The following is a 24,817-nucleotide window of genomic DNA, read 5'->3' as shown; positions in this document are numbered from 1 at the left end:
CGGACACGTTCGATCAGTCACGATCGGACGCAGCATCAGCGTCCGGTCCTTCTCCTCTTCTCTACGTTGCCACATCAGCAGGACTAGATGCACCCATCACACGTTTGGGTCATGAAGTGACCCAGCGTCCGGTCAAAGATCGATGCCAGCATCTTCACTGCTTCCACTGACCGGACACACTAGTCCAGTTGAGGCCAGCGTCTGGTGCACTCTGTGAAACCCTATCTTTTTTGTACAGGGCACCGACGACACTGTTGGACTGTCCGCCGATGAAGTTTCGAACCCTTGCTCCCAAGTGCTAAACACAATGTGTATCACCTTTGTGCATGTGTGTTAGCATATTTTCACAAAAAAATTCAAGGGTGTTAGCACTCCACTAGATCCTAAATGCAAATGCAATGAGTTAAAGCATCTAGTGGCACTTTGATAACCGTATTTTGATATGAGTTTCACCCCTCTTAATAGTATAGCTATCGAACCTAAATGTGATCACACTCGCTAAGTGTCTTGATCATCGAAACAAAATGGCTCCTACCACTTATACCTTTGCCTTGAGCCTTTTGTTTTTCTCTTCTTTTCAAGTCCAAACACTTGATCATCACCATGGCATCACCATCATCATGTCATGATCTTCATTTGCTTCACCTCTTAGAATGTGCTACCTATCTCATGATCACTTTGATAAACTAGGTTAGCACTTAGGGTTTCATTAATTCACCAAAATCAAACTAGAGCCTTCAAGGAGTCGATAGCAAACCGATAAGAGAAAAGCGTGCGTAGATTAAGGGTAAGAGACGTAGTTGTTCGATGTTCTAGGCATTGACAAAGACTTCACCATCGATGGTCTTGAGCTTATAGGTGCCTGGTCGAAGCACCTCCATGATGACGTATAGTCCCACCCATGGCGGAGAGAGCTTATGGTAGTTCTTGTTGCTCTGGATGAGGCGAAGCACCAGGTCCTCGACGTTGAAGGCCCGACCCTGCACACGACAGCTGTGGTACCGGCGCAACGCTTGCTAGTATTTGGCCAAGCGGAGGAGGCCAACATCACGTGCTTCATCCAGCTGGTCCATGGCATCCTCGAGGGATGACTTGGCTCCCTGTTCATCGTACGCCCTGACCCTTGGTGCTCCATAATCGAGGTTGACCGAGAGGATAGCCTCGAAACCGTAGACCATAAAGAATGGCGTCTAGCCGGTGGCCCGGCTGGGTGTCACCCTTAGGCTCCAGAGCATGGTGGGAACCACTTCATGAGGACACAGTCCTTATATAGGTGCTTGACAGGGAAAACATGGTTCGGGCATGGCCCTTCGAGCAGCTTCTCGAAGTGGTCTGGGGTACCCTCGGTGGGCTTTTTGACCCCCCTTGAGGTCGGCAGTGGCCACGAGTGAGCCCTCGCGTCGCTGCTTGCTCTTCTTCTTGTTGGGTCGGTTGGAGGCACCTTCGCCGGTGTCCTCGTCTCGCTTTGCCTTGCCCTTGGGGCGGTTGAAAATTGCCCCGACCGCCTCCTCGCTCGAGGCATGGCTGGTGGCAATGTCGAGGAGCTCCTTGGTGGTTCGCGGGCCCTTACGTCCTAGCTTGTGAACTAGGGACTCACAGGTAGTCCTGGATAGGAAAGCTCCTATGACGTCGGCATCGGCAACATCGGGCAGCTCGTTGCACTACCGGGAGAAGTGCCAGGTGTACCCACGAAGAGTTTGCCTGGACTTCTATCGACAATTTTTGAGATCCCATGTGTTCCCAGGACACGCGTATGTGTCCTGGAAGTTTCCCACGAAGATCTCTTTTAGGTCCACCCAACTTTGGATTCGGTTGGGCGGAAGGTGTTCCAACCACGTTTACGCCGACTCGGCTAGGAACAATGGAAGGTTGCGGATAATGAAATTGTCACTATCTGCTCCACCGGCTTGGCAAGCAAGCCGATAATCCTCGAGCCATAGTCCAGGGTTTGTTTCTCTAGAGTATTTTGGGATGTCGGTCGGCGGTCGGTACCGTGGTGGGAAGACGGCGTTGAGGATGTGTCGGCTAAAGGCCTAAGGTCCCGACAAGTCGAGGCTCGGGCTTCGGTCCTCGCCACTGTCATAGTGTCTGCCATGACAAGGGTGGTAGCCACGGCTAGTCTCCTCCCACTCATCGTCGCAGGCATGCCTACAGGAATCAAGGGTGTTGCGCGTGTCATGGTGGAGGCCAAGACGCTCATGCACTAGGGCTGCAGCGCGTGGCCTGCTGCCTCACTGCATCTGGTGGACTAACACATCCCTGTCAGGTCACTATGAGGGCACGCGCTAGCTGGCATCGAGCTCGCGTCATTGGGACAGTGAGCTCTTGGACTGTTGTGCCACCATACGCTCGAGTAGCATGCGAATCTCACGATGGGCCCAATGATCCTCGGGTGTCGTAGGCTCTGAAAGCCCCCGAAGCAAGGCCGCCATGGCAGCAATGTTCTGGCTTGCCTGGGTGAAGTGTGGGAGGGCTTTGTCGTCCTCGATGATCCTCCGGTTCACGTCGTGGGCCACGGCGCGCGCACGCCCACCGTCTCCATGGCGCTCGATCTCTTGCTCGAGCTCCGCGCGTTCCTGCTCGAGCTAGAGTCGTGCTTCTTCAAGCTCTTGGTGCCACACCCATAGCTACTCTACCCATAGGCGAGGTGGGGCCCTTGCATCCCCCTCGATCTCATCGTCGAGGTCATCTATTGGGGCAGCCCCTCCCTCATGGATGCTTTTGATTTTTCCCTCAGGGGTACCTGCCATGAAACATTCTTGCGAGAGTTGATGGCTCCCCCTGCTGGAATCAGAGTTGGAGGGCGACTCTGATTCTCCCACGAGAAGGTCGTGGAAAGATTCCACAACGTATTTGGTCATCGTCATGAACTCATCGTTCATAGGGGATGGGGGTGTGCGCTGCACCACAAGGTGGCCAACGGTCTCTACGATGTTGCGCAGACCGAACGGGAGCACTGTCGGGGCACTCCGTATGAGGTATTCCGGGGAGAGCGGCTCTCCTTCAGCAAGCTACATCATGACATTGGCGAACGAGAAGGTGAGGCGGCGTAGGTCCTCCTGGGATGGTCGGGGTCCTAGGAAGGCGCTGAGCTGGCGCTCTAGCCTCCCGTAATCAAAGCTGAGGAGTTGGTCGCTCCTGGGGGCGTGGGCCTCCAGTGTGTGCAGCTGCAGCTCCTCAAGTGCCTCGGTGATCGCGTCGAGGCCGGCAGAGTGGAGAGGCTAGACGACGGTGGGAACCTACACCAACTCTCCCTCTGTCGTAACGATAAAGTCTAGGTTCCTAATGCGCACGTGTACGCCCGGGACCCAGCTGACGCCGTGACTAGCCATTCGAGGCCTGATGTGGACGTCGAGACACGCAAAAAAGCCCCTACCTGGCACGCCAACTGTCGATGCTTTCGGACCACCAACGAGTAAATTTGTATTTACGTGTCTGGCTCAAATGGTGTGCTCGGTGGACATAAGGGTTTATACTGGTTCGGGCGGTATGTCCCTACGTCTAGTTCACTGCTGCTCGTGTTACTGGCATGTGGTTTGCAGTAGGGGTTATAAACAGGTGAGAGAGTGAGAGAGGATCCCAAGTCTCTGGTGGAAGGAGTGAATGGATGCTGAGAGCTCGCTTGCCGCTTAGCCGTGTGCTTGTATCGTGTTCTTGTGTTTCGATCTTCGGTCTAGATCTCCCTTTCATGGGGTGCCTTGCTTCCCCTTTTATAGGCGAAGGGAAAGCGTGGGTTACAACGGAGGAAAAGGAGAAGAACGAGAGAGAAGAAGGCTTCCAGGGTTGCCGGGTCCTTCTTCTCCTTCATGCGGGCCCCGCCGATCCTGTAGATGTCAATAGGGATGGCTCCATGTCGCGGCCCTGTTCGTCACGGGCACCATGCTCAGGCGTCATCTGCCGGTCATGGTGTTCCACTCCATCCCGGCGGATATCGTGGTGAACTGACGTGCCTGTCAGCGTTCGTACGAGGATTAGGCAGAATAGCACCTGCACACCCGACACTGTTCTTGATGTGAATCCCCGGGTATGGCCCGTCATGGGCACGGGTTACATCGAGGCGTGCTAGCCTCTTTCCTAGCGTCAAAGTTTTGACCCAGGCCCATACGCTTGTACCTGTAGTGATTGGCGGCGGTATGGGTCCCCGTCGGACGAGACGGAACCCGCGTCCTCGAGGTCGGGTGAGACGGAGCCCGCGACCTTGGGCGAGACGGAACCCACACCTAAGGGGTCGGGCGAGATGGAGCCCGCGGCCTCGAGGTCAGGTAAGACGGAGTCCACGGCTTCGAGGTCGGGCGAGACGGAGCCCGTGGCCTTGGAGTCGGGCGAGACCTTTTAATACGTCTCGAGCCATCTGGGCAAGTCAGCGTGAGCGCTAACTACCTTACTTTAGGTATCTCTAATATCGATACCCGACAATACCCAAGTTATTTTAGTATCTATGTAGTATTGGTTATTGTGTAATTACTAGAATCATGTCCGTGCGTTGCACGGAAAAAATAGTATCACTATAATTTAAATGTAACTATGTGTTATACTATTATTAAAAAAAACTACTCGCAACATTACATTTGTTGTTAAATCCGTTCTTTTAATTCATGTTCAATTAGAACATAATTCAAGTTTTGACATAGATCACCTGAAATCAAATCAATCTAATTCATAGTATAACAACCGTATTCATCACAACTATCTAGAGTGAACTTGAAGAAATTATTCTCTACCTACAACTACGAGATCCTAAGGTGAACTTCTTTTAGTCTGACATACTATTTATCTGTGTGAGATATAACAACTAAATAATATACTAGGACAGTACAAAATTGAAAAGAAAATATTTAACTAAATCCAATTTATTTATTTTTTAGAGCTTGATTTATTTTTTACGGAGTGAGTTTATCCCTCTCATTTTTTTCTAATTTTAATTTTATTTTTTTTATAAATTATATTTGTATCATTATAGATGCTTAATTTGAAAATCGTGTTAGTCATGCATGCACAATTAATGAGTATGGCCTGATAATGGTGGAGCCAGAAACTTAAATAGGAAAAATCGTCTACAAAAAGTAAAGAAGAGTCACCTAAAAAATCTGGTTTGGGTAACAAAGGGTAGATTGATGTTTCCTTTATTTCCCACGTCACGTGCTCCTAGCCGGACAGGGATAAATTTCTGTGGACGATAGGTCCAAGCTATCGCTCGTGCGCCCTGGTCCAGACGTCTGCGGAGGAGTTGCATGAACACAGGTACGAGACTCGTTTCGGGGCGTGTGTTCGGAGGGTATGGTTCTACAAAAATTTGGATGGTCTGGAGAAATTCTGGAGGAATTTATGAGAGAAAAATACTGTTCCGGATAAAAAAAAGAAGTGGATCAAGTCGGGTTTAAGGACATGCGAACGGGGCGGCGAATTGGAGTTTTTGGGCGTGCGCACGATTGGACGAAAGTCCTTCAAATTTTTTAGGTGTAACAGATAACAGATTAACCTTCGGCGAATTGTTTTCTCCATATTGGTCTTCACGATATTAGCCTGATCATTGGCCTTCGCTATGTATTGGTCCCGGGCACATGGGTATTAAGAACTTCTTGGTTTTCGTCAATTATTGAATTTCATTGGCTATCAATCATCGCAAATCATTATTTCTCTACAATAGGATAAGCACAGGTATCAACAACCTCTGCTTTCATAATCTTTGCATTTCGCGTTTAGTAAATTTTCAGGGTTTCTTTCATTTCAAGGCTGTTATTTAAATTTCCATGCTCCAAAGTCCAAAGAAACAACCTGTATTTTGCAGTAATGCGAAAACTAACAATTCCTTATCTTTGGAATTTTTAAGTTTCATTAATCCATAATATCCATTCATCGCAGCAACATATAGATACTACATAGACAATTATATGTAAAACAAGGACAGGTTCCACATCATATTAGAGGGAACCTATCTAGTTAGACAAACATCACAGAGGTCCTATACCTCCAAAAAGAAAGGAAGAAAGAGAAAAGCATTGCAAGCTCGGGTGTGATCAGCAGCCTACTTCTACATCATGCCTCAGATTAGCGACCCCCGAGCTGCATTTTGGTTGCTCGCTAGTCAAATCAGGTTCTGTTAGCACGGCCCCTGAGAACTTCCAGATCCATGTCATCAGGGTCAGTGGCTTGGATCTCAAAGTGCACCCCATCAAGCTCATGACGGAATTGGTTCCTTGACACGGCATATATGGTCTTGGCACGGATGCGAGAATCTGAAGGCGACCTGCACAAAAAGGAGACACCGTTAACACGAGCGAGTGTGCTATAAGAATTTAGTTGGGAAATGATGATTCCATCATATATCACTTATTAGTACTCATTCAAACTGTGAAACGAAAGTTCAGTTGGACAACATGAGAAATATATGACTGCTATACAATACAACTAATCTCTCCTTGGCACTCCACGAATTCAAAGCATACCTTTACTTACTGAAAACAACAAACATGAACTGCTGTGTTTGTTAAGCTGGAAGTGCCTTTTTCCAATCCGTACCTATTCAACTGTCCAAGCAAAAAGTGCCATTTTGCAACGAGTCTGCTCTCAGTACAACTGTGCACTGGAAGCTTAAGATGCTAGTTCCATGAGGTTGAAACATGCTATAACTACATTCTAACCACATTGGACAGATCATGATAACATGATCTCACAAATTTAGAACACTGAAACGTATGTCTGTTCGCTTGTTGATTTCAGCCAGGGCTTATCAGCTAGTCAGCAGTGTTTTCATCTCACAACAAAACAGCACCCGCCGAGCTTGTCAGCCTAGAAACCAATCAGCGAACAGGCCAACTGTCAGCCGCGATCAAGACTTAGCTCCAGTAAACCTGTGTTGTTGTGTGTTTAGCCACAGGGCTAAAAATTGGAGACATCCTTCTCAAGTCTCGACGGAACCACTCACGACTAGTAATGCGTAGCAGTAATACATGAACAGAGCATATGGCCATTGGATATATCAATTCAGAACATTGCTCATTCAGCAAATTAGATGAGCAGACAAGAAAAAGAAGAGGCGGGAAAGAAAGCACAAACCAGGAGATGAAGAAGATCTTGCTTTTCCTGCAGTTGTCGTCGCTGACGAAATCCAGGTCGTAGACGGCGTACCGGCAGTCATCGGCCGGCAGCGACGCCGTGAAGTCGTCGTAGCTCTCCCCGGGCGCACCGGTCTTCTCGACGACGATCTCCTCCGTCCTGTCGTCGATCTTGAAGATCACGTACCGGTGGACCTTCCTCCGCTTCAGCTCCATGAACGCGCTCTTGCTCCGTTCCGGCACGTCGATCCACGCCGGGGAACCGCCTCCCTGAACAAAAGCAACCAAGAAGAACCATCCCCGTAAGCCCAACACGCTTGCCCAGGTCGGAGTACTGATGAAAGTAATAAGCTAGCGAAAGGAAGCAAACGACCATTGCCGCGAACCCAAGAACCTCCATGGACGGTCGAACGGACGGTCTGATCAGAAGCTATGTATGCTACCTGAAGCGCGAGCAAGGAAAGCAGGGGCGGGGCCGCGGGGGTTAATAGGAGAGGAGATGAGGCATGGGGACTCACCCATGGCAACGCGGCGGCCGCCGTAACCTTGTCCATGTGGCCGCCACGATCCCGGTCTTCCGGCGCGGTGGTGCTGATCCGAGGGCGGCGGAGGAGGGGGATCCGGCCAAAGGAGATGGGGTACGATTATTTTAGCTTTTCTCGCAGAGTTGGAATCGAGGAAGGGCATTGATGGGATCATGGGATCCGTGCGCGGCGGCCCGCCGCGTCCACTCAAGTCTCGCTTTCATCTCCGTCAGCGTGTACTCACGCGCGCCGTCCATCTCCCATCCCAAAGGCAGATCCGGAATGGGCCTAAAAGCCCACTGTTTAGTGACAAGGCCGGCCTAACTAATCCTCCCAAAGACCAAACGCCAAACGGCCCATCACTGAGCCCATGCTTGTTGGACCCGCTGACGCTTCGGGCCGTCGCTCTCCCGCGCCGTCGTTGTCGTCACAGCCAGCCGGCCCCGCGTCGCCCCGCACCGCGCGCCGCCACGCACCAGCCGAGCCATGGCGTTCGCCGCGCGGAGGAGCATCGCCACCCGGCTGTCTCACCATCTCACCCGCCACCTCCATCCCTGCGTTCCACACGCGCTTACCTCCCACTCCCTTGACGAGCAGGCGAGCCCCTCGCCGCCGCTCCCGCTCCCGCCACTTCACGCCCCGCTCCAGCAACGTTCTATAGCGGCCCAAACCCTAGGCTTTCTCCCTTTCTCGCTCCACCTCGCGGGACCAACGCGCCGCAGCTTCTCGTCCTCGGCCCCCGCGCCCGACCCCAACCTCGAGGCCGCACCAGCCGCCGAGGTCGATGCCGCGGGCGTCCTTGCAGATGCAGCGGAGGCGGCGGCGTCAGTGCCGGCGCCGTTCCCGGGGGAGGTAGCCGCCGCGGCTGCCGACTCGTTCCCCCCGGTTGCCGCACTTCAGCACATGATCGACGCCATCCATACCTTTACCGGGCTGAACTGGTGAGCTTTGAGGATTTATCTGTAAGGTTCGGGATCTGCTCACTTGGGTCGTCTGCTTGATGAGCTACCTCTTGGCCTCTTCTATGGTGTGTGGCCAGGTGGGCGTGCATCGCACTGACAACGCTTATTATCCGGAGCGCCACGATCCCGTTGCTTGTGAACCAGTTGAAGGCCACGACGAAGCTAAGAGTAAAGTGCCCCTAATGCGATTCTGCTAAGCTTGTTGTTGCCTGTTTGCTCAATTTAGTGTTATGTGTGGCTCAAAACCTTCTCGTGAATCCATTTTGGAGGATGGTTCTAATGTTAGAAACATGAAGTTCTGTTATTTACAAGCGAAAATGCTTTTCAAACACCCATGGGCACAACTGTTGTTCTTGTGCTATGCGAATGGTTAGTGTTACCCTCATCAATTCTGCACAAGGGATTTGCAGTGTGCAAGCTGTTGGTCCACCTTGCGGCATCAAGACTTTTATGTGCTTCTCAATTACTAATATATAAAATCTTATGCATAGTGGTAGAGCATTTGTGCTCAAAATGACTCTGCAACTAAAGTTTGACTGTGTTTTCATCAAATAACAGAACCTAGCTATGCTGCATGTGAGTTGTGTCATTCAGGAAAGAGCAACTTGTGTATTGCCTACAGGACCAACACATAAGATAAGCAGCTGAGCATGTAGCTGGACAGTTGCTTGTGCTCAACGGTCTTGGTTCAAAGACTAGACCCAAGCACCATGCTCTTTTCGAATGCTCATGGGTTCTTAGATGTTTGGATTTTTTATAGTTGATATACTTATCACTACGTGTCGAAGAAAAAGAAGTACTTACTAGTTACTGCTGTGTATTGCTCCTTGGTTCTCATGTATGTGATTCCGCACTTGCTGCCACTCAAAAAGCCTAACTTTGGTTAGCTATATACAAATAAGGCTGCGTTTATTGAAAAAAAAATGTACGACCACGTTTTTTTTAATGTATGACCATGGTATTTTCTGTAATTATTTTTTGTATCATTAATATTGGACAAATGCCAAAGGGCGCCTAGCTCAAACGGTTAGGTGATCCAGCGGCACTCCTCAGGTCCTGGGTTCGACTCCCCGTGGGAGCGGATTTCAGGCTAAGGTTAAAAAAATCCCCTCGCCCGTCCCCATGTGCCAAAGTGCAGTGGAAGGCTCCGACCCAGTTCTCACAGGGTTACGGCACCTCCTGCGTTAGGATGGGGGCGGGGGTTCGGGGGTTTTCTCGATCTGTGTGAGAAGATCCTTCTTCTTAACGGAAAACCCGGGGGCCGTCATAACCCCCCGCAGGTCGAGTTAATATTGGACAAATAAAAAAATTATATCTTGGTGGCGTTTGATTCATGATGAGAAATAACTGTGAATTGATTGGAACTCTATTTAAATAATGGATAGGATGTCCAATTTCTGATTTAGCGTGTTATAAGTGGTGAAGTCAAAATTCAAATACCTTGTTTTTAAAAATGGTGCCCTGGTTCCAATTCCAGGATTCTAGCAGCAAGCTTGACTTATTTGCATAGATGGTATTCCAGAAGTCATTTGTACAATTTTTCTTTTGATCACTGTATTTGTCTCCTTTTCTTATGTTATATGCGCAATGAGCTTCATACTTCCTTCATAATGTTCCAACTACCAGATGATTCTTTGCTTCTTTCAAACTTATATTTTTGCAGGCAATAAATCCAGAGATGGAAGCCATTAAAGACCAGATGGATGTGAGACCTTGTTCTTAGCTTATCCATATTATACTATATATACCAGCTGACTATTGTCAGTCAAGCGCATCTTGTGGCTAGCTTTAACCTTTCAAGTTTATATCCTGTAGAGTATGGATCCAAAATCAGCACAGGAGGGACAAGCTAAAATGAAAGCGCTGTTCAAAAAGTATGTGATCTTTAGTAGGCTATTAGTTTTTTTATTTTAGTGGCGATGTTATTTTCTCATTAATATACTCTCTTCATAAACTCAATATCTGTTAAATAACCTTTTCTTGCTAATGCATTCTGTTCGCTATTTTTCTTTCCTTTTGCGAATGACTAGGTTTTAAATGTGGGAGAGCTCACTTCCTAGTCTATTGCTCATATTATGCACTTTTCATTGAATTGCATGATGAAACAATCAAACACTGAAGGTTGTAATATACCTTTTTCCTTCATTGTTGTGTGTCATGCATTTGAAATATTGCTCTTTGCTCCAGTTTCTCCAACTTATTTTGTTTTTTCTGCCTCCCCCTTAGACATGGTGTTAGTCCACTTACTCCAATGAAAGGACTCCTGATCCAAGGGCCAATGTTCATGAGCTTTTACTTTGCTGTGAGTTTTTTTTCATCCACTCAATTCTTTCTTGCACCTTGCTTTCTTTAGTGGTATTTTAATGCACTACCAACTGTAGATATCAAACATGGTTGAGAAAGTACCTTCATTCAAAGGAGGTGGAGCATTGTGGTTTACTGACCTGACGACTCCAGATTCTCTTTACCTCTTGCCTGTGTTAACAGGACTGACCTTCTTGGCCACAGTGGAGGTGTGCACTTTGTCTGTCTTGATTCAGTTTTATGATTGCCCTTTTGGCATTGTGCATTTAATTTGTTCTACCTCTATTTCATTCTTGGATGCTTATTTCTTTACTGGAATAAAACTACCTCCACCTATAAAATGGAAGTCCACACAAGCAGTCATTGATGGTCATATATTCAATTATTCATGTCACGCATGTTTTTTTAATCTGGACCTGAATTTACCACCATCTGGTCCCCATAAGCATTTATGCATTCGCTTATTAAACTCACCCAGGTAACTACACTGTGCTTGTCCATGGATCTAGTAAACTATTCTGCTCGTGCACAAATTTTCTTATACTTTCGACCTAGTTTTTCTACCTGAATCATCTGCTCTTTTCTATTTTTGTTTATTGATTCTGCAGTCAAACTGAATAAAAAATTATGCTATTGCAGCTTAACTTGCAAGAAGGAATGGAGGGAAATCCTATGGCTGGTAAAATGAAGTACTTTTCTAGAGGAATGGCTGTTTTGACAGTCCCATTTACAATGAATTTTGCTAAGGTATGACAATATTGCTACACACTGATATTTTCTTGGTATCTTTACATTAATGAATCTTATTTGAGATGACTCAAAGAATCGCATTACCGGTAATGTGTTGACAACCAATATTGGAATACTTAAGGAATATGTTGCCACTAAAAATCTGAAGTGACAAATACTTGGGTAGACATGCCCCATCCCAAATGTTATGCAGTTCGAGCATTCAAATTTTGTCCCAAAAAGAATGCAATCCTAGGTAGGTAGGGGCTATCTTTAAAGCCATGCATGCAACATTTTTGTTGGACTTTATTTCCTTTGGAATTCGCATGCAACATTAGTTACCTAGGCTAACAAGCCTTCCAATGCATGGGAATGAGTAGAGATTAGGAGCATGCATCATTTCACTGTCAACTAATCTGTCTGAGAATTTCTAGGATTGTATTCCTCATGGGACAGAGAGATATTTTTAGCAAGATTCCCTGTGAAGTTTGTTAGACCTATGGTTTCATAGGTTTAAATTCTTTGAATGTTAAAAGGTTTACTATATGTATTATGGCTGAGAAGAAAATGTATTGATAAATTAAATGACTAGGACAAGTGGTAATATTACATAGCATATTTTTTAAAATGTAGATAGGGGACACCGTATTCGTGTAATATAATATGAAAATACTCCCAGTTTTGACTTTTACATGTAGAAGTATTTTTTACAGAAAACTAATGTGTAATATTGAGCATAAATTACCATAGAAAATTATCTTAGCCTGACGCCTATTCCAATTTTATTTGTGAATCCATCATGTGATGTTACTACTAACTAAACTACCACCACAATCTTTATATACTGCCCTGAACCACCGCCTATGCAGCATGGATACGGATACGGATATGTGTGTCGGTATCTGGCTGATACGGATACGTCATTTTTTGTGTAAAAAAACTAATACGTTGCATTGTGGATACGTTTTAGTTTTTTTTTTCTAAAAAATAAGTCATAGATGTAGCGTGAATACATGAAAGATCTTAGGTTTATTGAGACAGAGAAACAGAGATCAGCCATCAGCTCTAGGCACTGGAGAGCCTCTCCGCGTACTGATCTAACAGGGACACATCAGCAAGGAGCAGCAGCAGTTGTTTGCCACTGAGAGCCACCGCAGCCAGGTCAGGAGGGGAAGAAAAATCAGGAGGGAGAAAAATCAAGAAGAAAGAGTCATCACTGGCAACACCAGGGAAGACTTACCGCTGGCTGGTGCTGCAGGCACGTGCACGAGTGTGTGGGAATGGCTGCCACCTCCTGGTCCCCTTCATGCCTCCACCGCAGGGTCCTCTGCCCTTTTGGGGTTGGGGGGGGGGGGGGGGGGGGTGCGTATGTGATATCCAGATCATTTTGGAATTTGGCCCATAGTGGCCCATGTGCATGTTAGTCCCACTTTGGTTGTTTAGGGTGGGTTAGACCAACATACAAGGCTTCTAGAGTCCATCCCCACCATCCCCGGGTTAATCCTTTTATGCGAAGAAAGGACGAAAGCGTAAGTGGTATGGTGGTAGGTGTGGTTCACTCAACGTGCAGAGTGGATCTGAGCCGTTTGGACTCTAGGACGTTATAATGGGTAAGCAAGAGAAGAAAATAGAAGGGCTGGAGGAGAAGGGGAGGAGCTCGCCATGGCTTGCCAATGACTCGTCACCGGCAGGTGATGGTGGTGGTGGTGCTCTCTGGACTCTGGTTGCTGCTGCAGGCGTCGTGACGTGTTGCGGCAGACATATTGGGTTAGGCAGAGTGGTGGCTCATAGCCGATGCTACCCTGCTGGTGCGCTGGGCATATCAGCGTGATGTACGGGGAAGCCCAGAACTATGGACCAAGTATCCAGAATTATCTCATATTTGTTTTTTACGGATACTTTGCTGATACGTATTTGCCATGTATCCATGGATCCATATCCGATACAGGATACGAGGTACATGGACCGCTGCTATAGTGCCTGCTTGTTATGAACCCTAGTTCATTAGGTGTAAACACCATTAGGATGATAGCTGAGACTTGGGTTCTTCATTGTCTCCTTCCCTTGATACATCACTCTCCTTTATATAGAGAGGATTCCTTGACCGCTAAGGATGGTCCAATCAAACCCTAACAAATCATATCTAATTGAATCCCTGATTGATCCTAGATCTCTATTATAATGAGGAAGGGCTTTCACCCCATAACACTCCCCCATTGAACTGTAGTTACATCTAGGCTTATTTTATTTACTTCTAAGGTGAGAAACCAGAATTGATGCATGTATGAAGTACGCATATCCTGGATCCCATGGAAATTCAGCAAACCTGGTTGCCTCTATCTAGCACAACATCCATGTACGCACAATGCTACTAGCTAGGAGCAGGGGTGTAGGGTGATATGCTGGTGAGATGTGATGTTGCAGGTCTGGTGCTGTGACATGAGAGCCAGTGGGTCAACTTGGCCAGCAATCAAGGCCTGCAGAATGTCAAAGAAGAGGTTGTCGTGATGGAGTTGTGCGTGAGGATGCATGGTGTTGTGGTCGTAGACGGATCCTGTGGCACCTGGCTTGTGTGTGCACAGGGAAGGGGGTGCTGGTAACACATCCAGCTCGTCAAGCCTGGAGTTGCTTGCCACGACACACCATTCAATTTTGGTGAATGTCATCGGAACCGTTGAGGACATAAGTGTCTTTGTTTCCACCATGGAAGATTGTGGCATCGCCCAAGGCAATACCATATACCACTAGTTTGTCGCCTGTACTTGACACCTCGCCAGGCATCCACACTGCCGCCTATAGGCGCACCACTGCCTAGCATTCATGCCCATCCTCTCCTTTGACTTCCCAATCAAGTCTTGTATTTTTGCACAGCCAGCCAACATGGTGGCAGATATATCCGTAATTGATAGGTTGGTGGCAGCAGAAGCCACGAGATTGGATTGAAACCAATGCAATCTGATACCAGATTTTATGAACTGTAGTTCATCAAGGGTAAACACTGCCAGGAAGATAGCCGTGTGGAATTGGCTTCGTGGGAGACTAGACTATTGGGGAGACTAGGGATTAATTCTTCTCCGCTGCCTCCTTCCCTTATACATCACCTCCCTTTATATAGAGAAGAATCCCTTGATTGCTAAGGGTCCCTTTGGCACAGCTCCGGCTTCTTGCAGCTCTTGCTGCGGAGTCGTACCAAACGGCCATCTAAAAAGCGGTTCCTTTGAAAGGAGCCCAGAGGAGCTGGAGTTGTTTTTGTGATGAGGAGCCGGAGCCATGAAAATGTGGCTTCTCCTGGCCCCTCAGTCCTCACAAACTTGACACAAATTATCTGTTTTTGCCAAACGGTTTCAGCTCCACCAGAGAAGCTGCTCCACATGAGGAGCCAGAGCTGAAGCCCTTTTAGTGGATTCCTACCAAATTGGTCCTAAGGAAGGCCCAATCTCTCCTATGTGCATCTTCAAGAATGCTCCTATTCAACCCCCTATAATCAAAATTAAGGTGTACCCGAAAAAAACTTCCTTCAATAGTTTCCTTATTCAATTTCCTAAATTTAATGGCACCCTAAATGACTCTTTGTCCCTCAATTCTTGGTTGCATACTTAGCACCCATTTTTTTCTGCACGTGCCCTTTCCCTGCTAGCCCCCGTCACGCGCCAAGTGGCCCTTCCCTCACATGCAAACCACCTGGTACCACCAGGCCATGCCCATGGCAATTTCCATCTGCCGGTTGCTGTTTGTCCCGGCAGGTGCAACTTCCCCCGGCAGCTGCCGGCTGGTGTTAAAATGTTGTCAGGACCTGTGGGATTCTTACCAATGAGCTACCATGGTGTAGGACTCAACAAGAGGCGATCAGCGTCTGACAGAAAAACGAAGACTAGATCAATAGTTCAATACAGAAACTGGGCCCAGATATGTTTAAAAGATAGTGGTTGAAATTTAGGGGGACTGTTGTGAGAGAAAACGATTTAGGGTGAATTTATATTTAGATGGACTCTGACAAAATAGATCTAATTTAGGTGGAATCCTGGAAGTGCTCTGACAAATCGTATTTAATCATATCCCTAATTGATCCTATATCTCTAGCTAATGAGGAAGGGCTGGCTGGCTGCCGACACATAAAATGGCTAATACTGCAATAGCCCCACCTGCCATTGCTGTACTCTAAAACCCTATTATGGATCACTACGTTGTATTGGTAGCGCCTAAGCCCTGTTACCCTTATAGTGGGCCCTGTAATATTGTTGGTGTTTAGCTCTGTGTTAGAAGATAACTTTATTGTAGCTCCGAGGTACTAAGAAAACAGCATGGATGGTCATACAAGCACTTTATAATTAATTTTTTTCTTAGGGCTTGATTGGATTCTGAATTTTGATATGTACATGAAATTTACAAAAATGCATGTTATTAGTCTGCATAGGGCACTAAACTAGTCTAGAAGCCTAGAAGTCAAGGCAGTAGCATTGTTTATTCCAACTAGTCCTCATATTTTGGTGTAATGTATGTGATGTACTCGTTTCCTCAGTACTTATTTTTATTTCTTTTGTCCAGGCAATTTTCTGTTACTGGATCACATCAAACATATTCACCCTATTATATGGTATTGGTGAGTGATCCCAGACTTTGGCTGAATCTGTAGGATCTCGTGTTCTCTTTCATGGTCTAATAGTTGATAATTTGTGCCCCATCATATCTTTTCATCAGTTACCCGGCGGCCAGCTGTGAGGATGTGGTTTAATCTTCCTGCTTTGGAAGTTCAGCCTTCGTTCACGGCAAAGCCAATCTTCAATATGTTTGGCGGATCTAAGGCAATACCAGCCGCAGAGTCACCAGTAGCAATCGCAGGAGCCCAGCGATCTGGTCTGGGCCAACCTGATGCTGCTGCTCTTGGCTACAAGGTCAAAAATCTTGAACAGAAAGTGAAATCCAGGGGTAAATCTCTGAAACACAGGTAAATTTTGGGCATTATGCCCCAGATGAGCAAGCTGTACTTTGACCATTGGAATGATGGATATTTGATTTGTCCTGAACTCCTGATATGGTCCCAAAAGTCAGGTTTTGCATTAGGAAGCTATCTTCATCCTTTTTGGCTGCTGTTGTTTTCAATTTGGGGGGGGGTGAAATAAGCCACATAAATTTTGACTTAGTATCAGAGTTGATTATGAAGGGCGGGCTTGGTGCAAGCGGTAGAGTCTTACCTCATGTGACCGGAAGGTCCCGGGTTCGAGTCGTGGTCTCCTCGCATTGCACAGGCGAGGGTAAGGCTTGCCACTACCACTAACACACTTCCCCAGACCCCGCATAGAGCGGGAGCTCTCTGCACTGGGTACGCCCTTTATCAGAGTTGATTATACACAAATGTATTCCAGTTACTTATGATAGTTAAAACATTGGGGTTCATCTCCCAAGGATTGGTATGAAAGATATGTTTAAGTTCAGGGACAGTCAGCCCTCGACAACTTTTGAGGCACCATTTGACATTCCGTAGCAACTGGCCAGTAGGTTAAAATGATATTTCACTGTATTCACATGCTTCCAGCAGCAGATGCAAAATATAGTATGGTTCTAGATACTTTGATCATTAGAGTACCTGCATCTTGTGCTTGTTTGTGCGCACACGATTCTGCATATTTGTGGCCTGAATAAATATTGAGTTTGTATGTTTGGTGGATGTAAAAAGTGAGCTGTGCAGAATTTGTGGCCTGAATAAATATTGAGTTTGTATGTACTAAACTATCTTAAAATACCGTTTTTACCTGAATCAATGTCTTGAGCGATGGCAGCGATGTGTAATAAACTAGTGTGTTAAAATACGTTGGTTCCACCTACTCTGCATTATGTCGTGAAGCAGCTGAAGCACGGACTGTTGCAAGTTTTGCCGGCCTGTTTTGGTGGCAGTCCGGCTGTCCGGCTCCGTTGGCAGCCACGATTTACAGCTAGCCGTGCCAAACGCTGGGCAGCGGCCGTGCAGCAACGGTGCCCGCAAAGCCTCTGCTGAGCAGGTGAGTGGTGACCGAGAAGACAGAAGAGTCCCCGTAGTTCATGGAGTGCGTCACCATTAGACTCATCGGGGACTCTAGGGCCTATTTGCTTGTAGCTGGACGGATAATATCTAATCTATCTGCACATGTTTATATTATCTATCTAGCCCAGTTAGGAAATAGTGGCCCAAAAAAAGAAACTATGCGCGTATGGATGATTGCCGGCAGCTTGCTCCGGTCTGAACGTTTGGACCGGATGATTGGCAAGCCCTTAGTCTCCATTGTTGTGGAATAGGAATGTATGATACATTATTGAGGACAACACCTAGGTTGAGGCTTTTTTGTGCGTATCTGAAAGTGAAAAAACAAGTATATATGGAACGAAAAATCGGCAAGTGTAGCTGTGCCAGATGTATCTGTGCCGGGCGAGTGGCACCATCTGCATGCAATAATATCCCGTTGCATTCGTGGAGTACTTTTTATTATAACTGAAAGATAATTCCAGCTTTAATCTTCTTTAAGAAGAAACAGTCTGCACAAAAAAAATACGTAAATACATCTAAAGTTTAAGCTTATTGCAAGCTTATATATACTAAAGGTACACAAATGACCATCTATTATATAAAAAAAAACTATATCGCACTTATTTCAAGCAACTTGCATGTCTCAAGAATTCGATGTTTAAAAAAAAAGAAAAAACTAGCTACAGCCAAGCTTTGAGTTCCAGGTGGGGTAACCTTTGTCGTGGCGCCAGCAGGTTCGGCACAACTGCCGGAATCTGCCGAGCCCGTAGAAGTTGGTCCAGGTTTGGTGGCAAACAGTGTTAACCGTAGCAACTTTGTTCGCTGAGAAATGGTAGTATAGAAAATGGACGACCACCTACCGAGCCCTGTTCGCTTATGTTAAAATTTGGTTTATGTTGATGTTTATGGTTAAATGGTGTGAGAGTAAAATATTGTTTTATGGCTGAAAAGTAGTTGTAATACGTAATTTGATATGACACGGTCTTCTAAATTACACATTCACTACTTTATTTATTTTTATTATATTATTATGTTTATATATTTATAATAATTAGATAGTATAATTAAATGTAACCATATCAAACTTGCATTATAATAATTTAAAAAATTGTCAAATTATTAGTGAAATATTTTTGTAGTCTGAGTCTTGATATAGGTGGGCATCTTATATACAATTAGCTTATGCTGATGTGGTTGAAAAGTACTACGGAAGGATTGCAGCAGAACAGGGCCGAAGTAATCTATTATGATTTTGAGAGCGGAACGGAACACGGGAAACCAGGAAATATATAAGTATATGATCATCAGATGATAACGTATTATCACAAAATCATGGAGCGTCGGCCCCTGAAGCCCCACTCGTTCAAGAAAGCGCAATAGACTTGGAAGTAAATTAACGGGGAAAGGAAACCGTACTACATTATTACACAGACATCCAAACCAGCAGTCATGGGTCAGCGTTGCTTATTTAGTCACACTTTAATTCCCTCAGCTTGCACTTGTGCTCTGAACTCATAAAAAACGTCCGGTGTGCAGGACTGCAGGTGCATCCGTGCTCGTGCAGCAGCTGGCCAGCTGCGACGACACACACGCGACTCGGAGGACATCACACGATGCGGCAGCCAGCAGGAAGCTCGGCGTGGCCCTGGCCCATCGGACGGCCACCGACGCGCGTTCGCGGGCGCGCCGGCTGGCGGCATACTCCGTAAAACCGCGTTGTCCCCGGCGAATAAACAAAGCCAAAGCCGAGTCGTCCGGGAAGCCAGCCATCCACTCGAGCGAGCACGCAGCACGACCACGTCCACATGCCACAGTACGCGAGTGTGAAGCGAGCACCCCGATAAATAACACCGGCGCGCGGGCTGCTTGCTGCCCACCTACCGCTCCCTCCCTCGATACATCCGGCCGGCCGCCTGCAGCTGCGGTCCCAGTCCTCCTCCGCAAGACCAACAGCGCGAGTGGCCGGCGAGCAAGCAGCAGCAGCGCATCCCGGCTGCCCGATCCGTCGGACCAATGGAGCGGCTGCTGTGGGCGTCTACGCAAGCGCTCGGCTGCGGCGGCAAGCGCGGGAAGGGCGACGAGGCCGCCGCCTCCGGGCTGCTGGTGGGGCAGCTGGGCGAGTGGCTGTGCCGGGCCGCGCTGCAGCCGCCGCCGGCGCCGCGGGTGTGCGGGGCGCCTGGGGGCCCGCCCGTGACGGCGCGCCGGGTGCGCCTGCGCGACGGCCGCCACCTGGCCTACGAGGAGTCCGGCGTGCCCAGGGAGGCCGCGCGCTACCGGATCGTCTTCTCGCACGGCTTCTCCGGGTCGCGCCTCGACAGCCTCCGCGCCTCACAGGTTAGCACGCAGCCATTCGTCTCTCTGCATTATTACGTACACCATCATCATCGGCTCCATTCCAGCCTCTCCAAGACTCCAATCCAAGCCAGCTAGCTGTAATGATGTACTCGTACGGAGTTGGAGACCACGTCGCACGAATTCACGAAATGGAATTCCGAAGTAGTAGCTGTCATCGGAACGCGCAGAAAATTAAATAAACAGCTGTCCTAGCTGCCAGTAGCCTGAGTTGTCGCGTACAAATCGACGGCCGAGATTAAGGGTGGTCAGAAAGCTGACCAGTTCGCATGTGGGGGAAGATCGTTTATTTCGTCAACGCTCATTAAGGCCCTGATTAGTTCCACTTCATTTTGCCAAAATTTTCAAGATTCTCCGTCACATCGAATCTTTAGACGCATGCATAAAGCATTAAATATAAATAAAAAATAAAACTAATTACACAGTTTAGACGAAATCCACGAGACGAATCTTTTAAGCCTAATTAGACTATGATTGGACACTAATTGCCAAATAACAACGAAAAGCGCTACAGTTGCATTTTTGCCAAAAATTTTGCATCTAAACTGGGCCTAAAGAATTCCACTTCACTTAGCCCTCGTTTAGTTCGGCCCGAATTCGGCGGCAAAGTTACTGCAGGTACAGTAACTTCTGTAGTATTTCGTTTGTATTTGTTAATAATTGTCCAAACGTTGACTAATTAGGTTCAAAACGTTCGTCTCGCAAAGTACAACCAAATTGTGCAATTAGTTTTTGATTTCGTCAATATTTAGTACTCCATGCATGTACCACAAGTTTGATGTGACGAAGAATCTTCTTTTTGCATAATGCCAAAATTTGGAATTTGGGGTAACTAAACACCCCCTTACACTATGTCACCATACTTCTGCCATCGTAACGACAAGTTCTTACAAAAAGTCAGAACTGCCAACAATTCATATTCACATCTACCGTTTGATGATTGATTTTACCGTGCTGAACAAACGCTTTCTTGTAACAAACAAACAAAAAAAATGCAGGAAGTGGCGGAGGAGCTGGGCGTGTACATGGTGGCCTTCGACCGCGCGGGGTACGGCGAGAGCGACCCGAACCCTCACCGCTCCGTGCGGAGCGCGGCGCTGGACATGGAGGAGCTGGCCGACGCGCTGGGCCTGGGCGAAAAGTTCTACGCCGTGGGCGTCTCCCTGGGCTGCCACGCCGTGTGGGGCGCGCTGCGGCACATCCCGCACCGGCTCGCGGGCGCCGCCATGCTGGCGCCCGTGATCAACTACTGGTGGCCCGGGTTCCCGGCCGACCTGGCGGCGGAGACGTACGCGCGGCAGGCGCGCGGGGACCAGTGGGCGCTGCGTGTGTCGCACCACGCGCCGGGGCTGCTCCACTGGTGGATGGACCAGCGCTGGCTGCCCACCTCCACCGTCGTCGACAACACGACGCACCTCCCCAACAAGCGCGACGCTGAGGTCCGCGCCGCGCTCGACGCCGACGGCACGCTCCGGAGGAAGCGGGAGGCGGCCACGCAGCAGGGCATCCACGAGTCCTACTACCGGGACATGACCGTGATGTTCGGGAAGTGGGAGTTCGACCCCATGGCGCTGCCGGAGCCGCTGTGCCCCGTGCACCTGTGGCAGGGCGACGAGGACGGCCTCGTGCCGGTCGTCCTGCAGCGCCACGTCGCTGGCAGCCTCCCGTGGGTCAACTACCACGAGCTCCCCGGCACGGGACACTTCCTGTCCGCCGTCCCCGGCCTCGGGGACACCGTTCTCCGGACACTCTTCGGTTCGTCAGCCGCCGCAAAGCCGTGGTAGCATCAACGAACCAAGTACAGTGGAGTTGGCTTACTAGCTTTAGAGCGATGCGAAGTACAGTGTTATTTGATCATGACTCATGATAAATGGGACATTTAGATTTTGTTCTTTATTCTTTTGTAAAATTTGCTGCCAAGAAGCACCTGAAAAATGAATTTATTGGCCCTGTTTGTTGGGAGGAATTTGGAGGAATATGTGAGAGCATAAACAGTAAATTCAGTAACTCCGGCTGGTTTTCTTACCGGCCGAACGGCGCCATTATACCATTCTTTTTCATTGTTTTTTTCAGAATATAAACATATTTTACAACCTTAGAAAATTTCACTTTGTCTGATTAATTAACCGTCTCAATAAAATTCCAACTCAATTTATTCCACCAAACTATTTTATTTGTTCCAATCTACCACCTAGCGAGATTTTTCATTTTCATTTCCCCGTGTCAAAACTGAGTATTAAAGTCAAATTTATGAGATGGCATACGACATCATAAATGCTGGGCTGTCTAATATTGTGACAAAACCCATGTGCTTAGAGCCCAAATATGTATATCAGCAAGTATGGGCCTGGTAATGGGTCGTGAAGATCCAAGGGCCGAACTCGAACCCAACTCGTGGCCTGATATCTATGGATCATGTATGGACTCTTGAAAGAAAGGGCCTGATTGGATCGAGTTTGGAATTCCATCGAGTTTTGTCTTAGATGGGCAATACACGGATCGGATTCCCCATGTGCCCTTTTTGTAGCCGTGTGGATCCTTCGGAAGGGCCGGCCCTCGGATCATGAGACAAGGGACTTCGTGGCAACAACTCTAAAAACGGCTAGGTCTGAGAGGCAGCGCGGCACAACGCTACGACTCCTGAGAGGCTGAGAGGCTGCGTGCTGCGGCTTGGGCTCCTCCGTCCTCTATGTGATACCACAACGACCCTAGTGGCGAAGCTAGAGCGAATTATAGGGTGGTGCACATGTTTTGTGGATGTATATACATATGTTATAAGAGGTGCATATATGGTGAAATTTCAACACGTGTGGATTGAAGTGAATCCGACAACATCCAAACAAGACCTTAAATGGATAGAACTGGATCGGTTTATAACTATTAAAATGTGGCTTGGATTAGGATCAAGCCACTCCTAAAATATTTAGGGCAGATCAGGCCTTATATGTTCCTAAGAAATAGAGAATGGAGACGAGAGTTCAAGCAATATTCCGAAAACATCGTGGTGTCAGCTGAGGTTAAGGAGGCGATGGAGGTCTGCCTGAAGCTTGAACCCAAGGGAATAGGCCCATGTGGAGGCGAGCAGCTGCACTCAGATTGACGACAAAATATGTGCTGAATCAGTGAACAAAGAAATCTACCAAAGGCTTGTGGGAAGACTCATTTACTTATGTCATACAAGACTTAACATTTCCTATACGGTAAGTGTTGCAAGCCGGTACATGCACGATGCTAGAAGTGAGCATTTAGATGTTATTTATTAGATATTATATGAATCTATGATTTTTGAAGGGTAGCCTTGGGAATGGACATGTTCATGTGCCATGGCCATCTAAATGTAGAAGGTTATTGAGATATTGATTGGGCAAACTATCTTGATGATAGGAGATGGAATTTTGTGTTTTTGCCGAATAAAATTTGGTATCATGAAGAGAATAGGTATTAGAGTTCCGGAAATTTTCCCAAAACCTAAAAAAACATGTTCAAAAACTACAATATGGAGTTTTCATCATTACTTTTATAGGTTAGAGCATCTAATTATAAATTACAATTGAGGTACTGTTGCTTGAAGATAATGATAAAAAATTGTTACAAGTATTTCTCTAGATACAACGTCCTTTATGACCCAACAATACCTGAACTTCAAACTTCAAATTGAACTTCTATGCGAAGAACGAAAAGAAGACAATTCTTATTAGATAGATTGAGTCAATTGAAATAGTTTGAGATGTCAAGCAAACAAAGTAAATTGTAGGTGGTAGAATAGTTTTTTTAAAAAAAATTGCGATAATTCCCATTTTCAACATCCTTGTGATTATGATTTCCCCTGAGTTAGAGCATCTCCGAGAGTCTTTCTAATTTTACTCTCTAAATCATCAGTTGGAGAGTCATCTGAGTAGAAGTCGCTATCTATATCTTTGTACCTGCAACAGCTTTTCTATATATTCTACGCACTCGCTCTCTATCTTTGGCTAGCGAGAAATCTGGAATAGAGGATTATCTATATTTAGAAATACAATTAAAGAGGTTGTTGAAGGGTACATTTTTCACCAAAACCTCCATTCCTATAAATTAGAAAGAATATAACGAGTCTCTTTGAGTTGCTCTTAGGCCTGCTTAGGGCATCTTCAACTCCAAAATTCACCTAATATCTATAGTTTGTATGCTAAAATCAAGAATCTTGTGACTATTTTTGTGTAGAATAGAAAGAAAACAGTACATCAAGATAACTCAAGTGTACACACAGCTCTAGCTCCACAGATTTCTCATAGACCTATGTCAAACAGGACCCCCTTTCTTTTAACGTCAAACAGGGCCCTGATCGTTGAAGATTGGATGAATTAACTTGTTCTGGTAGGCCATTGTTCTCTAATGAACACCCAAACATTCATACTTCATTTCGTGATAACAATGCCACGTGAATCAACCGATACCGGTACGAGTGGGCGCCCTTCGGAAAAGGTCAAATGAGTGGACGTTTCAGAAAAACTTAGCTTGGAACTGCCTTACACTGCCATCAATTTCAGAGCTGGCCGATTTAGTATTCCTTCCATTGACGAAATCATTGGTAGTACGTTGTACAACAACCGAGCGAAGACTAGCGAGAAAAAGTGGTCAGAGGATTGGTACAGGGAATTCTCAAATCATAACTCTTTCGTTGATAATAAACTCATGCTTTCAGTCCAACTTCCGGTGCTACGGCTCTTACTATTTTTTTTCAAAAAGTATGGCAAAAGCTCTACTTCTAAAATTTATTATGAGGAAGAAAAAAGAAGATAACAACAATATGCCTTGTTCGCTTGCCTGATAAGCCATGGCTGAAAGTACTGTTGGCTGATTTGTTGTGAGAGAAAAATACCGTTCGTTGACTGAAAAAATACGGCTTATAAGCCA

General features: G+C 46.8%; 3 protein-coding genes across 4 annotated transcripts; 2 read left to right on the top strand and 1 right to left on the bottom strand.

Moving 5' to 3' along the window:
* Positions 1 to 5,800: 5,800 nt before the first annotated feature.
* On the bottom strand, positions 5,801 to 7,731 carry LOC136539487 (actin-depolymerizing factor 10). 2 transcript variants are annotated; one of them, XM_066531452.1, is made up of 3 exons: positions 7,574 to 7,731; positions 7,057 to 7,325; positions 5,801 to 6,247 (listed from the first exon to the last, which is right to left on the bottom strand). In XM_066531452.1, the coding sequence occupies exons 1-3, from the start codon at positions 7,607 to 7,609 to the stop codon at positions 6,091 to 6,093; spliced, it is 462 nt and encodes a 153-aa protein (XP_066387549.1). In that variant the 5' UTR covers positions 7,610 to 7,731; the 3' UTR covers positions 5,801 to 6,090. The 2 variants fall into 2 exon arrangements, with proteins under 2 accessions (XP_066387549.1, XP_066387550.1); XM_066531453.1 differs by lacking the exon at positions 7,574 to 7,731 and adding an exon at positions 7,429 to 7,563.
* A 279-nt stretch (positions 7,732 to 8,010) lies between these two features.
* Positions 8,011 to 17,329, top strand: LOC136539486 (mitochondrial inner membrane protein OXA1-like). Its single transcript, XM_066531451.1, has 9 exons — positions 8,011 to 8,520; positions 8,619 to 8,709; positions 10,205 to 10,246; positions 10,357 to 10,415; positions 10,768 to 10,843; positions 10,923 to 11,054; positions 11,485 to 11,592; positions 16,120 to 16,174; positions 16,273 to 17,329. The coding sequence occupies exons 1-9, from the start codon at positions 8,066 to 8,068 to the stop codon at positions 16,521 to 16,523; spliced, it is 1,269 nt and encodes a 422-aa protein (XP_066387548.1). The 5' UTR covers positions 8,011 to 8,065; the 3' UTR covers positions 16,524 to 17,329.
* Positions 17,330 to 19,185: 1,856 nt separating this feature from the next.
* LOC136539485 (uncharacterized) lies at positions 19,186 to 21,922 on the top strand. The gene is made up of 2 exons (XM_066531449.1): positions 19,186 to 19,906; positions 20,923 to 21,922. Exons 1-2 carry the CDS (start codon positions 19,586 to 19,588, stop codon positions 21,706 to 21,708), a joined length of 1,107 nt encoding a protein of 368 aa, XP_066387546.1. The 5' UTR covers positions 19,186 to 19,585; the 3' UTR covers positions 21,709 to 21,922.
* The last annotated feature ends 2,895 nt before the right edge of the window (positions 21,923 to 24,817 follow it).

This window comes from Miscanthus floridulus, chromosome 2 (assembly GCF_019320115.1).
Source record: "Miscanthus floridulus cultivar M001 chromosome 2, ASM1932011v1, whole genome shotgun sequence".
NCBI lineage: Eukaryota > Viridiplantae > Streptophyta > Magnoliopsida > Poales > Poaceae > Miscanthus > Miscanthus floridulus.
Note: the sequence above shows the minus strand (reverse complement) of the source record. Positions and strands in the feature narration are given on the sequence as shown.

Excerpts from the sequence above, each read along its gene's own strand:
- LOC136539487 (XM_066531452.1), bottom strand. The coding sequence starts at position 7,609 with ATGGACAAGGTTACGGCGGCCGCCGCGTTGCCATGG. Across the intron at positions 7,326-7,573 it reads CGGCCGCCGCGTTGCCATGG|GGAGGCGGTTCCCCGGCGTG; the intron begins GTGAGTCCCCAT and ends GCTTTTGTTCAG. Across the intron at positions 6,248-7,056 it reads AAGATCTTCTTCATCTCCTG|GTCGCCTTCAGATTCTCGCA; the intron begins GTTTGTGCTTTC and ends CTTTTTGTGCAG.
- LOC136539486 (XM_066531451.1), top strand. The coding sequence starts at position 8,066 with ATGGCGTTCGCCGCGCGGAGGAGCATCGCCACCCGGCTGTCTCACCAT. Across the intron at positions 8,521-8,618 it reads ACCTTTACCGGGCTGAACTG|GTGGGCGTGCATCGCACTGA; the intron begins GTGAGCTTTGAG and ends GTGTGTGGCCAG. Across the intron at positions 10,844-10,922 it reads TCATGAGCTTTTACTTTGCT|ATATCAAACATGGTTGAGAA; the intron begins GTGAGTTTTTTT and ends TACCAACTGTAG.
- LOC136539485 (XM_066531449.1), top strand. The coding sequence starts at position 19,586 with ATGGAGCGGCTGCTGTGGGCGTCTACGCAAGCGCTCGGCTGCGGCGGC. Across the intron at positions 19,907-20,922 it reads ACAGCCTCCGCGCCTCACAG|GAAGTGGCGGAGGAGCTGGG; the intron begins GTTAGCACGCAG and ends AAAAAAATGCAG.